Source organism: Sus scrofa, chromosome 8 (genome assembly GCF_000003025.6).
Source record: "Sus scrofa isolate TJ Tabasco breed Duroc chromosome 8, Sscrofa11.1, whole genome shotgun sequence".
NCBI classification, from domain to species: Eukaryota; Metazoa; Chordata; class Mammalia; order Artiodactyla; family Suidae; genus Sus; species Sus scrofa.
The window spans coordinates 82,341,859-82,357,336 of record NC_010450.4 but is presented as its reverse complement, the minus strand read 5'-3'; the positions used below and the strand labels follow the sequence as shown (position 1 = coordinate 82,357,336).

General features: G+C 43.8%; 1 protein-coding gene across 2 annotated transcripts in view; it reads right to left on the bottom strand.

Annotated features, from left to right (window-relative positions):
* The window catches only part of SLC10A7 (solute carrier family 10 member 7), a 240,604-nt gene continuing 226,802 nt past the window's right edge, over positions 1,677 to 15,478 (bottom strand). The window contains exons 10-11 of one of the 2 annotated variants that reach the window (XM_021100285.1): positions 8,076 to 8,221; positions 1,677 to 4,522 (exon numbers count right to left, since the gene is read on the bottom strand). In XM_021100285.1, the coding sequence (XP_020955944.1) occupies positions 4,493 to 4,522; positions 8,076 to 8,221 (176 nt within the window). In that variant the 3' untranslated portion in view covers positions 1,677 to 4,492. The remainder of the gene's footprint in view (positions 4,523 to 8,075; positions 8,222 to 15,478) is intronic. The other variant, NM_001137640.1, reaches the window with a different exon arrangement.

The window sequence follows — 15,478 nt, the reverse complement described above, 5'->3', positions numbered from 1 at the left end:
CGCAAGAATAGACCTGATGCCTGACCCCACAGGTCCGATAGGGTTTACCCAGGCCCCATCTGTGTGGAACCATAATAGCTGTCACTGATTGGATTCCTACCAAGGGCCAGGTGCTGTGACAAGCCACAGCGGTTCTTTCATTCAGTCCTAATAACAAACCCATGAAGTTATGCTATTCTCACTTTGGATTCCTGAACAGAGATGATGCAAACGGTGTTTGGCTCCGTCTGCAATGCGCACAGGTACAGAAGTGCTCTCAAGTGTGGAGATGGAGTGGCGGCTGAGGGGAGGGGCGTTGTCACATGCACCCACGTGTGGCCCTGCAACTTCAGTGCTCCTGTTTACTAGCACACGGGCGGCCAACTGATTGGTAGAGTGGTATTTAATGTTTAATACAGTTTCTCCTAATTGGTTCTGTAGATACGCTCTCCAGGGTCTATGAGAAATTGTTTTCCCTTTAAATGAGGTTAAGTATTTTACTCACATTTGAGAAACTGTCCTAAAATGTAAATACAATTAGTTGGTTTGCTAAAGAGAATAAACTCTTCTAAGACCTTTTGTATATATCTATATAAACTAATGAGGATGATAATCATAATTTGTATCTAGACTTTAGAATAATTATATCAGAATTTCTAGAAGGAAAAAAAAAACCCTTGGTTTTTTATGCCTATAAAAGATTCACTAATTCAGAGCAATGCAACCTGATTTAGCCTGAATTATTAAGGGTTTATTGTTCTGCCAGAGTATACGTGATGGAAGTTGTTTGCATATTACATCTGCAGACTCACCTGGGATAGCTAATATTTGCACAGCTACAAAGCCAGGCATTCCTCTCGGCCATACAATCCAGCTTCACAATTTCTCTCAGGATAGGAATATTGGCAAAAAAAAAAAAAAAAAAAAAAGTCAGTTTTCCTTAACTTAGTAATGATTGGACATAAGGAAGAGCTCTCATAATTTTGAAGGTCCATGCCCTACCTGTTAAGATCACAATTTAGAAAATCACTTTTTTTTTGGTTATTGGTCATTCATCCAAGCCCGGCACCGTGCTAGGCACATGAGGAAAACAAATGAGGAGCATGTTGGAGGAGACAGAAATGGAAAGGGATGATTTGTCAAGCAAAGGTTTTGGAAGACTTGAGGGATTCCTTCTAAGGGTCACAGGGAGGAAGTCTAGCGCTGGCTGGGGAGGCTTCACGGAGGAGGTGACATTGCTGTCAGCCCTTCCAGGGAGAAGAGGATGGCTAAGCCAAGACAGCAAAGCAAGAACACAGAGGTACGGAATTCTGCAGCAGGTAATTTGCTCATAAAGAAACTCTGGGTTTAGAAAAGATTTTGTGTAGTCCAAACTTTCATCTTTCCTAGCCCTGAAAAATACAACAAAGGTGGCTAAGACTCAGACCACCTAGATTCCGCCCCTTCTGCGGGCTATGTTTCTCTCTTGGTCCTCAACTCTGATGCAGAGAAAATTTCTGACAGGCAAGGGCTAGTTTGGCATTTTAACGTGATGGGGCGATGGAGGTATTGAGGTGGATATGTAGGAAGACAATGAAACAGGTCTAGTTAACCACAAATAATCTATGAGTATTGCAACCAATCAAGAGAATTTATAGATATTTGGCAAGTATTGTGAGTGCATCTGCAATCAGATTAAAAACAAGCCACGGGTTCTCTTGTGATTTCTGAAACATCTTTGTTTAATTATAGAATTATTTTCATCTTCCAGTCATCATAAATAATCCACTTCATTACTTCACCAATCCTTTTGAAAAAATTTGGTATTTAGCATAAACAAAACTGAACATTAGCCAGAGGTGTTTAAGTTTTAAACAGAAGCGAGAAGAATTAAAAAGAAAAACCCACAAAGTTTTAAAACTTAGAAAACAGCATATGAAAAGATGAATATTATCATCCATTAAAAAAATCAAATTTTATAATGAACATTTCTTAAAAAAAATCCAGGTGGAAAAATGAGCAAACATAAATATAATCTAATGTATTTCTTTCATAAATACATTTAGACAAAACAAATGCATAAAACCGATAGTGCATAGACATAACATTTTAAGATATGAATAATTAAATCCCAATAAGCAGGACTTAAAAATAAATTTTGATTTTATTTTTTTGTTCTTTATGGAAAAATATGCACGCATTTGTGTAAAAAAAGAAACAAGTATAAACATATCAATAAAGCCACCAAAATTCACTATGTAAAGAAGATTATTTGAAAACAAAACCTTTTTTTAAAGCAAAAGAGAAAATGTTATAGCATTTTCAATTGAATTTTATCCCATAATCACACCTACTATAGGTGTTAGATAATAGAGGTAGATAAGTTGGGGGAAAAAATCAGTATTCTAATGTTAGGGAGAAGATTTTTATGATAGCTCAGACAGACATTTCCATTTACTCTGAAATTCAAAGAAGCTTATAGGAACAAAACATAAAAACCTTTCTGTGCTCCATCTTTAAGCATCAAAAATATTAAGCAAGGAGGTCCCGTCATAGCTTAGCAGAAACGAATCTGACTAGCATCTATAAGGACGAAGTTTCAATCCCTTGCCTTGCTCAGCAGGTTATGGATCTGGTGTTGCTGTGGCATAGGCCAGAGGCTACAGCTCCGATTGGACCCCTAGCCTGGAAACCTCCATATGCCACGGGTGTGGCCCTAAAAAGACAAAAAAAAAAAAAAAAAAAAAAAAAAAGTATCAAGCAAAAATTACTGTTTTAGACACAAGTGAAATTCTTGACAATAGGAATTCTTGATAAACAGTCTGTGTAGCATAGATTTTTGCAGGGTCTGGCACTAGGCCTTAAAACTCACACTGAGGCTAACTTTTGTGAAATTTATGAGGCTCAATGACACTGAAATGAGTCCGAGGTAACACAAGCTGAGATATAAGTTAGCAACGATATAAATTTGAGCTATTGATAGCCCTGGGAAGTTTCTAAGGAATGATTTTTGTTGGTTATGCTATTGATAAACGTGGTTAGTTTCTAAGGAATCGATTTTGTTGATAAAATAGCAGTGAAGTAGTTGCTGAACCTAGGATGTGGCCTCAGTGTAACCCAGGATACCTGTATCACCTGACAAATCACGAAAAGACATGGAGAGAGGATGTGACAGCATGGTGTGCAGGAAACAAGAGACGCGGTGTTCCCTTATTTCTGTATATTGCCTCATTTTCTCTTTGGGTCGTGTAAGCTCTTCCAGCCACAATGAGAGCAAATATTGGACACTCCACAGCAAGCCGGTGCCCAACTGAGAATTGATGTTACTTGATATTTTTGTTAACAAAGAGTTTTGTATTTTTCTGTGTCTTTCTTCCCATCTAGCTAGACAGAATGTCTATATGTAACATTGGTTTGCATCTATGACCTTTATATTTTCATTTATTTGTAAGAGCAATTGTGATTTAATTTAAAAAAATGTTGCAAACATTTGTCAAATCCATCACGAAAATTCTCACAAATAACTTGTTTCAAATGCTTTAAGTGTGCTTAATTCAAAGATGTAACAGGCTGCTTTTGGCTTAAAGGGGAAATTTATCCTCAGTGCATCCATGTAACAGGAAAAAAAAATTTTTGGTCTCAGTTGTGGAATGTGAAATAATCCATCATTAATTGTGGCTGTTCTCAAATTGATTATAACATTTTTGTCTCAACATTTGGCTGTTATGAGTTTGTGCGTTGGAAAACACACAAGAAAGAAATGATGGAAAAAAAGGAAAAACATTTGAAATATACTTTTAAAAATCCTGAAACCCAGATCCTGTAGTTTATCTCAAAACTTCATGTACTTTGACTCGTAACTCAAACATCAGGCCCTTTCTTTGAAGCAGCTTATAATAAATTTAAGACAGAGAACACCACAATCTCTCATAATGGAACGGAGGAATTTCTGTGTGGAAACTATTTGAAGGAATGTCTTAAAAAATGATGTCAAGAAATGCAGATAACTTATGCTTTTTAGCATCTATTCACTCTGTGACCCCTGCTGAGTTGATAAGGAAGAGGCATGTCACAGTTGCAGAAAAAAAAAAAAAAGAATCACGCGGTAAATCAAAGTATTCGTGAACAAGACTTTGCAAGTTTTCACTGTCATGAGAAGGGCATTTTCCTGATGGTGTGACCTCATTTCAAACAGTACAGTAACAGTAGAGAGCTATATTGTACGGAAGGTGGCACAAGGAAAACGTGCTTGCTTTTTGTCACTTAACAATGACTGTTTCCTGCATTAGATTACCAAAAAAAACCCCCACAACTCCAAAATACCGTACCACCTCTAGCAGGAACCAACAGAGTAGGTTTTGGAAATAATGCTCTCACTGAATCCATTTTAAGGCACTTAAACAGTTATATCATATTTTTGTGTAAAAAAATAAAATATGCATCAAAGCAACAATCACAAATACAAGTCTTCCGAAGTGTCTGTATGTACAGTACTGTACAAATATACATCACTGCTGAGAGGGCGCCTCCTTTGTTATACCGTCGGCCTCGTCAGCTTCACTCCCTATGAGAAAAGAAAACATGACGTTCAGAGTTGGATGCCGTCCATGAGCAAAGTGAGAGCATTAATTAACACCAGATAATTTATGCTGCGAGAAGGAAGGAGAGGCCTGCCTAGACAGCACTGTGTAGCCAGTGAGCCAAACCCCTAGACCCAAACAGATTCCCCCTCCCACCTCACTGGCCCACAGATGCTGGCATCTCCCCCAGCCCAGCCTGGCTACTCATCCCATCCGCTGAGCACTGGACGGTGGCCATGGGTCTCAGTCAGTATTGTCTGTAAAGCAGAGGAGACACTTATGGATCCCCTGTGACTGACACCTTGTATTTATTTGGGGGGCCAAATGGAATGGCGAAATAATCCAAGCCTTCTGGAGTATTCTCTGTTAGCCAGTGGCCTCCTGGTTTGCAGTGATTTCTGTGCAAAGGGTAAAATGAATGGTGTCGTCTAGTTTACTCTTCTCTAGGCTTTTTTTTTTTTTTTTTAAATTTGATATTGGTTGGATTCGTTTCCACTGAGCCACAATGAGAATACCTTAAAATGTGATGGCCACACTGGCGGCATATGGAAGTTCCTGGGTCAGGGACTGAATGGGGTGATCTACACCGTGGCTCTGGCAATGCCAGACCCTTTAACCCACGGCTTGGGCCAGGGATTGAACCTGCACCTCCACAGCGACCCGAGCAGCTGCAGTCAGATTCTTAACCCACTGCACCACAGCAGGAACTCCCCAGTCTCCCTTTTGGAAATGCATCTTCTGCTCTGTAGGATAAATCCCAGAGCTTTCAAACGTTAGGAAGAAACTTTCATTAATCTGCTGTCCACTATGACTACATATTATTAATGGAGTATTAGGATTTTCTAATACTTTTCTCCATTCTTTGTCAAAATTTATATTACATTAAAAATTATATATTAAAAATTATATTAATTCTAGCTTATCACACACATGCACACTGATAAACATGAGCATAAATACAAATGGAAGTTTTCAAAGGGGATAAATGGTAAAAGAAAGAAAAGCTACTAAACTGCTCCTCTGCCAACTCTGAGTGGGCAGACCCCCAGCCTGGAGTGGTACCCAGCACAGAATGGGGATCACTAATGTTTTGTTCAATAACAAACTGAGTGAAGGTGCTGGATGGGCTACTTTCCAGGAAGGATTCTGGGGCCTTCGGGCTCACCTTCTAAAAGCAACCTTGTGAAGGGGGAAACAAATGAGGAGTTTGGGGAGTTCCCGTTGTGGTGCAGTGGTTAACGAATCCGACTAGGAACCATGAGGTTGCGGGTTCGATCCCTGCCCTTGCTCAGTGGGTTAAGGATCCGGCGTTGCCGTGAGCTGTGGTGTAGGTTGCAGACGCGGCTCGGATCCTGCGTTGCTGTGGCTCTGGCGTAGGCCGGTGGCTACGGCTCCAATTTGACCCCTAGCCTGGGAACCTCCATATGGGCGGGAGCAGCCCAAGAAATGGCAAAAAGACAAAAAAACAAAACAAACAAACAAACAAACAAAAACAAATGAGGAGTTTGGGATTAGCATAAACACGCCACTACAAATAAAATAGGTAAGTGACAAAGTCCTACTGTGGAGCACAGGGAACTCTACTCAATATCTTGTAATAACCTACAATGGAAAAGAATCTGAAAAAGGATATGTCTAACTGACTCATTTTGCCATGTCCCTGCAATTCACACAACATTGTAAATTACACTTCAATAAAAAAATAAAAATAAAAATCATCTTGTATCTCTGTTTGAGCATCACTGTGGTGTCGGGAAGGATTCTGGGGGGCATAGAGACCAGGGTTCAAGTACTAACTTTAACACTGTCTAAACCACCCACATAAAAACCCGGGGCAAATTGCTCAACTCTCTGGGACTATTTCCTGCCGTGGGGATAGCAGAGCTTGCTAGTGTTGTAGAAAATAAGGAACATCAGCGATGAGAACAGTGATTATATCAGCCAGCTTTTGTCAAACGCCTGCCATGTAAACCACTCCCCACCACTCTAAAGAGTAGACCTCAGCGTTAGTCTTAGCGGGGCAGAGACTGAGGTATAGAGAAGTGACGTAGCTTTGCCCACGGTCACACGGGGAGAAGCTGCCAGGCTGGTTCCAGGGTCCACATTCTGAACCTGGTCAAGGCTAGGATGAGCTTAGCATCCACAGAGCTCAAAGGCGGTGGTGGGGCTATTCCGTTTTCAGGACACGAAGGACACAAGGCAGGGCCCTCTGTCACTGGCTGTCTCCTCTTCTTACTCATCTCCTGAGGGCAGTTCCCACCTTGTGAACAGGCTGGAAAAAGTCTTGTAAAGTCCAAGCCACCAGGAAGGAATAAGCTCTAGGGGCACGCCTGTGCTATGTCCTGCAGCAAGCTGGGTATGAATCACTTGGTTTATTTGATTTTGGCTGATAATTTAGGAAATCAAGTCCACAAATATCAAATAAGTAACAAGACATCTAAGCCAAGTGTGGTGAAACTGACACTGCCATGTGGCCGGCTTCCTTTGCTACTGAGATTTTCAATTCCCAAACACAGAGTTCTGTGGTGCAAAGAAGTTATTATGTGTCTGGAAAATTAAAAATTTAAAGTAGACATTCTAGAGGAAGCCAGGCGCTATCATAAGTGGAAAGGCGTGTGAAATCAGGACCCGTGGAAATGAGCAGGTGGGGCAAAGACGGTGTGCGCCTGAGATATTTGCTGAACCTTCGCTCCCCTGCAACATGCCCTGTAACGTGAGCAAATTAAGGGCTTTTGTTTGTCTTTTCCAGAGCTGCACCCACAGCACATGGAGGTTCCCAGGCTAGGGGTCTAATTGGAGCTGTAGCCACCGGCCTACACCACAGCCACAGCAATGCCAGATCCGAGCCGCATCTGCGACCTACACCACAGCAACGCCGGATCCTTAACCCACTGAGCAGGGCCAGGGATTGAACCCGAAACCTCATGGTTCCTAGTCAGATTCGTTAACCACTGAGCCACGACGGGAACTCTGGTTTTTTGTTTTTGCTTTTTAGGGCCACATCCACGGCATATGGAAGTTCCCAGCTAGGGGTTGAATCGGAGCTACTGCTGCCAGCCTACACCACAGCCACCGCACATGGAAGTTCCCAGCTAGGGGTCGAATCGGAGCTACTGCTGCCAGTCTACACCACAGCCACAGCAATGTCAGATCCGAGCCTCGTCTGAGACCTACACCACAGCTCACAGCAATGCCGGATCCTTAACCCACTGAGCGAGGCCAGCAATGGAACTCGCATCTTCATGGATACTAGTTGGGTTTGTTACCTCTGAGCCATGAAGGGAACTCCAAGAAGGGGTTTTAAAAACTGCATTTTAGGTATCATTGTGCTTTTAGAACAATATAAAACAATCAGCCCTTAACCCTCCTGCTCAAACTGAAATGGATCAAGGCATCATGACTATTGTATTTAGTTAAGAAATTATGCACTTGAGAACAAGGTTATGTTAGCAAAAGTTAAAGTGTATGAACAGCTAAGATTCAGAAATAGCATTTCAATCTGATTTGGATCCAAAAAAGATCCTCCTAGAGTCTCACCTTCTGCCTTGACACCATCCAAGATTTTATCGTTGGCACCAACACACTTCCCAGAAGGATCTGCACCGGGTGGTAGATAAGCAGGGGGACGGATATTAAAGAGAGGTGCTCATGGCCGGCAAACACGATCTTCAGCATTGGAATTCCTGAGGAACAAAAAACCAGAAAACCTAGAGGCAAATTCCATATGTCGTCAAATTACAGACAAATGCCATTCAAACTGGACCTTGGAACGCAGCATCGTTTCCCCGAGAGTATTCATAGAACTAAAAGGGTAGGTCTCTAAATAAGCCACCAAATCTTTCCATCTTCCCTTCACTCCATAAAGCTCTAAGCTCTACCTAGAACAGATCAGCACTGAAAAGGCGGTCAGTTGAAGGGCACCAGGAACTCTCACTGCAGCAGCCCAACAAGGAGAGGAGGGAAGACGGAGTGAAATAGAGTTGCCAAGAGAAGGCTGAGGAATACTAGGAAGGCAGAGGTTAAAAATGGATCTTTTCATGCTTAGTAATGCAACACCCTGTTCGTCTTTAGGGAGGCACCATTTCAAGGCCCCAAAGTTCACTTTGGGGCCGAAGGGATAAGGTCAGATAATGTGTGGTATATATGGCTCTAAGTAGGAGGGTAATTTACCCAAATGGAAATTCAGAAAGGCTTTTTTGCACATCCCCTTTTGGCCGAGAATCTGAAAGTGCTTTAAGCAATATTGCATATGGCAGGTGAATCCTAAAATCTGTGCTGAATGATAAACCCCAGAGTGAAGGTGTTAACAGAACTCAGGTAAATGAATACCACCCCTGAGTCTACCATTCTGTAATAGCCAGGGCAAGGCATGCATATTTTGTAAGCAATGGCCTATCATGTATAACTACTGGCTTCCATAGCAGAAATTGGACACAGGCGATTTGACTATTACCACCGATTGGTTTAATATGGCCCAGCTGTCAGAAGGGCTGTGTATGTACGTCAGCTCTTTCAACTGAATAGCTTTAAGAGCTTAGCATTCTTTTTGTTTCTTTGAGAACAGCCCCTGAAAAGGACCCATGCTCCCAAACATGCACAGTGATGGCCCATAAATAACTTTTTATTATAGCCCAGTGAGGAAAGCTCTGCTTTTTCAATTATTTTTACCTTCTAATAAATTTCAAACCTTTATGCAAAAATGTATCTCATGGCTGCCTTCTTTTTCATAGCCTCACACATCATTGCCATAAACTGCAAATGCTCCACTCTTCCCAAACAACACATCTCTTGCAAACTTTTGATCGTACACATTTAGATTTTTGCACTGTTTCTGAGGAAAGGAGCTTTCTTTTTAAAAATAATATGCTCAATCCACATACTGGATTTAAGTTAGATCAATATTTGATGTTGTAAAACAGCATCTAATATTAACAATCCCAGAATTCCCATCATGGCTCAGTGGTTAAGGAACCTGACTAGTACCCATGAGGATGCGGGTTTGATCCCTGGCCTTGCTCAGTGGGTTAAGGATCTGGTTGCCATGAGCTGTGCTGTGGGTCTCAGACACGGCTCAGAGCCTGTGTTGCTGTGGCTGTGGTGTAGGACAGCAGCTATAGCTCCAATTCAACCCCTAATTTGGGAAACTACATGTGCTGTGGGTGCAGCCCTGAAAAGACAAATATATCTCTCTCTATACCATGTATTAGTCCCAAGAAGTTATTACTATGAGAAATTAAGAAGACCCAAAATTATGATAAGAAATTAAGAAGACTCCTCCTTTTCCAGGAACGGTTATTCGGCCCAAAGGGGTGTTGTGAAGGAATTGGGAGGTGTGGTGGTGTAAGAGAGGAGCTAAAGAGAGCAAATGATGGAAATACAGAGGTATTTGTCTCTAAACACGATCAGAACAGGGATTTCTAACCCAATATTTGAGGACCATGGCTGCTGGGCTTAGTCATCCGAGTTATGCTTTTTTGGCTAAACCCAGGCAGGCTCTCTGTTGTTCTTCAGCCAGCTCAAGCAAGCTCACAGATTGGGCACAGGGCTGCTGCTCCAATAAGCAAGATACACAGGTATCCTAATGCAGGGACAGTGGCAATTCATGGCGGTGTGATGAGTTGCAGCACGAAGATAGCACTGAGAATGATAAGAATGGCTAGTGAGCAGCGAGTGCATAGTAGGCGTCAAGTGCTCCCCCAGAGACCTGGCAACACACCCAGGGGACGGATGAAAACTGAGCCATTTTACTGATGAGACTGAGATGCCCAGTGGTCAGAAAACTTTCCCAGGTGTGAAGTCCTGACCGCAATCCAGGCCTCCTGAGTTTCTAGTTCCCTCCATCAGGTCAGGGTCAGGGCCTCCCAGGTCTTCAGTTCAAGAGGCCACAGGGATGGCAGGTCCATTCAGCAGATGAGAGCATGGGACACCGAGCACCTTTGGAACTCGCTTCCCAGGGCACCTGCAGAAGCGCAGACTGGACGCCCCTACTGCCCACACTGGGGTGTTCCTGTGATTTCATATCGGCAAGGAGCTGAGTAACTGCTAGGCTGACCCCAAAGTGGCGAAGGAACCAGAGATTGACAGACATAGCCAAGTCATTGCCTCCAAGAAACTTCCAGTGTACAAGTGCCCTTCTCTCTTCTCTGGACTTTGGTGCCAGTTTGTATGAGGTTCTCTCTGGTCCTGGACCTCATCTTTGAACACACCCTTCTGTACTGATGGCGCTGGGACTCTGCAAACACCACTCATCTTCATCAGCTGGCTCCATGGATGGTTCTGCCAACAGGGGGCACTAGAGGGAGGACGGCAGCAGCTGGGCTAGTGGACAGCCCGCTGAGCCCCCCTCGGAGATATGACCCCTGTTTTCTCTCCTAACCTCTAGGTTCTGAGAATCCCGACTTCTTCCTTTGTCTTTCACCCCCACCCCCCACGCTCTGGCTTCTTCCTGCACTTGTCACCCTGCCTGTCCTCACTCCCTTCCCCCTTTCCAGCAACATGGTTCAATCGTCCTTGTGTCCAAGGGTGGTATGTTTGCCTGACTCAGCCTGGCAGTGGGCCCCCGTCATCCACCCTGCCCGGAAAAGAGAGGGCTCTGCCAGGGCTCACAGCTGCTGGAAACATCTGTCAAGTTAAGTAGGGATTTCTCTTCACTGCTCAGTGTGCCTGCAATACCTTCTTGTTAATTGTTAATCAAATTTCCTATCAGCACCACGCCCAGTGACTAATGGTAAAAGTATGATGGAAAATAACATCAGACAGAAAAACTTGGCTACCAGAGATCAGGGCCCAGGTCTCGTGGCTGTGTCCTTGCTTATCTCTGGCATGGGGTGGGTTCATGACAGGCCTACCCCTGGTGACAGGAGTGGGGCTCCAGAGATTCAAGCCAAGCTATTTGTTTTGGGAACCTCAAACAGTCTAAAACTTTCCCTTACTTTTTTTTCTTTTTTTTGGCCACACCCATGGCACATGGAAGTTCCGGGCCAGGGATTGAATCTGAGCCACAGCTACAGCCTATGCCACAGCTGCAGCCACGCCGGATCCTTAATCCACTACACTGGGCTGGGCATGGCACGGGCCAGCCACAGAGAAGAAGCCAGATCATTAACCCACTGTGCCACAGTGGGAACCTCTCTACCTTACTTTTCCATTATCATATCACCCACTTGCCTTCTCAGTGGTGAGTTTCTTCTTCTGCAGTCTGTTTATCTCAGACCTCTTTTCCCCTGCTTCCTTCACTTTCTCCCTACCTGCCCTCCCGTCTCTAAATCCGCAGCTTCAGCTCAGCATATCTGCACCTGCTCCAGGATCAGAGTAGGAACCGAAGCTGGGAGAAGTGGAGGAAGAGTTAACGCCATCACCACAGCCAAGTGATCCGGGCCATGGTGGCCGTCAGTGAGTTTACAATCTTGTTCCAGGGCATCTTGGCCGTGTTTCCAGCACTACCAGGACGATGCTGGAGACACAGTGGAGAAGCTGGGACTCCACAAGAGCCACTGCACTCCCCATACTGAGATTTCTGTCACCTGGTGGTGAATTTGGCCAAATTTGATCTTCAAGTCATATCGGAAAATCAGGGGAAAATGTCTAATCTCTTGGGATAGAACATGATGGGCGATAAGATGAGAGCAAGGCTGTCTATATAGGTATGCCTGGGTCACTGCTCTACAGCAGAAACTGGCACAACCTTGGAAGCCAATGACATTTTAGTACAAAAATAAAAATTAAAAAAATAAATTAAAAAAGAAAGAAAATCAGCTCTCTTTTTCCAGAAGCCACTGTAAAGCACCACCCTTTTGATAATTCACTTGATCACTCAGTCACTCAATGAGCACTCACTTAGCAGATGAAAGGGCTAAGGAGTAGGATGTGACCCTCGCTTCAGTGACTCCCTGGCCCCTCTGTGACCACTCACGTCTCCTCCCCACAACCCTCCTTCGGGGCACAGTCAGCCCTCACTTGCGCTCCCCACACTATCCCCAAACCTGTCTCTCTGCCTTCAGGCTTGTCCTGGGCCAGTTATTTTCCACTCTGACCAGTGCGAATACAAAATCGGATCATGTGAAATCATGCAGGCGTAAGCACACAGCAGAGGCGCCTAAGTGTGGTGGGCGAGGGCCGGCAGGACCTGACCCTCCTCCCTCCACGGCTCCCTCCCTCCCCTGAGCTGCCTCAGAGCTCTAGGCCTTTGCAAAGGAGCTCCTCCGGTCCTGAGCGCTCCCCACCCAATCCTTGACCTGCCCAACCCTTTAGCCCTCAGTTCCTGGCTCGTCTCTTCTGGGAAACCATCCGTGACGCCCCAAGGATCCTTTCTACTCTAGGCTTATGGAACTGGGACACGTTCCAGCCTAGTGTTTGCTGCATTTATTCGTGTGCTGTGTGTGCTGCCCTCACTGAGCTGAGAGCTTCTCAGGGCCAGCGACTGGGCTTCCTCTCTGAGCAGCTAACAGTGCGCAGGAGAGTGAGGGCCGAATGATGGGGCTTGGGTTTTCCAGACACCGGCGTAAAGTCACCGGGCAAGGCTCTCACTCCATTTCCCCTCCATTCATTAACCAGGGAGACAAAAAAGAGTAATAATTTCAAAAACCAAACAAACTTACTCGAAAGAGTTTTCTTTTTCAAGTAAAATTTAAATATAGGGCTCTTTTCATCTTGCTATCACTGCGGTAATATAAATGAAGCAAATTAATTTTAATGCTCCCAGGTACTGATTCTGTGTCACCATGGTTGACAGGATCCGACTAGGCTCCACGAGATGGCATTTGACTTTATGGAAGTGAACACCACGCGCGCATTTACAATTTTACAGGGACTTTAAGCTGTCATGCTGAAAAATGTTTATAAAACATTAATCAAAAAATGCCTCTTTAATACAATGCATTGTCTGAAAGATGTTAGAAGGCACATATTGTAAATGGATTCTTTTTCTGACTAAAGTAATTTCCACCAAAAGCCTCTCCCCTCTGCTCTGCAAGTACTCTGTGTGGAGAGCTAAGGAGCACTTCCCCAGCACATTACTACCTGCTCCAAACACTTGGGAAATCACTAATGTACAGCATGCCATATTTCCATGTCACACATGACACATTTGTCTAAAATTATCCAACAGAGTTTGACACTGCGGCATATTCCATAAGCAGCGCTTTCAACTGACATCTGCCAAGTAGGAACTTCAAGTGAGAGCTTTCTTCTTCTAACAAGCAAGTAAGGGGTTCCTTTTATCCTATACCCAGGATGGAAAGGATAAAACAATATGTACAAGAGCAAGCGGGTTTGTCCCCCCTATTTTCAGTATGTTTATTTTATGTTCTCTGAATTAGAAAATTCCCTTTGTATCAGTGTTCAAGTTTCGACAGTTCCTACTTTCTACTGGAGGGGCAGTTTTAAAATTTTTCCTTGACAAACAGACATTATTTTTCTTCCTGGATTAAATATGGACCTTTACATACCTCCCATGCAAGGCTGCTTTATTACTGGAAATTTACACATGATCTACCTTGATGTCACTGTTCAGAGTTTACTTACTTGCAGGTGCACATTTCCAATGTTTGTTCATTCATTTGAAAAACACTTTCTGGGCCTCTGTGGTATGCGACCTACTGTTCCTGGTGCTGAGGATATAAGGAGAATAACACAGACAAGACCTCTGCCTTCTTGGGGCCCCCTATCTGCAGCTCTTGCTGCCACCACCCCATACTTTCCAAGGGGTATGAATGCTGGCATGGTCCTGGGCTTACCCTGTTTCTACAACACAAAGTTTGGGGATCATCTTTGCCTGACTGCATTTGTCTTTCTACTTGTAGACCAAGTCACCAAATTCTGGAGATTCTTTCCTCCAGCTAGCATTCTCCTTCTCCCTCGGTTTTCACTGCCACCTTCCTAATTCGGTTCCTCATAAAATCAAGCCAAATGACTCACCGTCTCCTGACATAACCCCATCTTCAGACTCTTCCCTTCATCAATCCTACAAGCCACAGCCAGATTAATCTTCCTAAAACCTACATTAATTAAAGCCAATACCCTGCTCCAGAATGACAAGGACTTTCCAGTGCCCATTCATCAAACCCTCTACCTATTCAGCGTCAGTGAAGAACAAGGGCTATGGCCACCATTTTGGAAGTGCTTCCTTGCAAGCTAAGCGCTCTGCTTGCATCATCTCATCTCATCCTTACAACAGCCCCATGAAGTGAGTGGCCATTTCCCTAAATTTTAAACACGAGGCAACTGAGGTTTAGAGCTGTTAAGTGACTCACCTAACCTCATACATCTGCTCGGTGGTCGAGGCAGAATCAGACCACAGTCTACTGACTTTTAATCACTAACCTATGTTAACTCCATTAAACCAAACTCTCAGGTGCCGACTGCTGTTGCTGGCTCAGACCTGGCATTTTTGTGTCTTTTATAAAAGCTGAGCCTCTGCCTTGGTCTTGGCTTTTCTCTCTGGGTGACTAAATCCTATGGGCTCATGTGGCCTCAGCTTCTTTCCACTCTCCTCCACGGTGAAGGTGGCCGGCCTCCCTATTTCTCCCTCTTTGGAAGAATGAAGGCTCTCTTCCCGGTTGTATCCCATAATTTAGCATCTGCTTACGTTGCCATTATTTTCTTGTGGGTAGGTTTTGTTTTCCCCTGAACATAGGCTAAGTCTTACATTTTTCTTTTAATCTCCTGCAGTGTTTAAGCCCAGGACTGGTACTCAATCTGTAAATGATGGATTCTTTAAGAACAGAGGCTAAAGCAATGTTTCCCATGTTAAAAGATAGGATGAGAACAAATACTAGTTGCTTTACTGGACTATTAAGAAAATTATTCATACACTCCTTAGGGAGAGGGTTGTATTCCATAGGAGAAAAATATATTCAATGTGGCAGGAAGGAAAGAAACGGGACCGTGGAACCCCAAATTTGAAATGAGTATTGAACGATGGGGTAGGAGAGGAAATATAT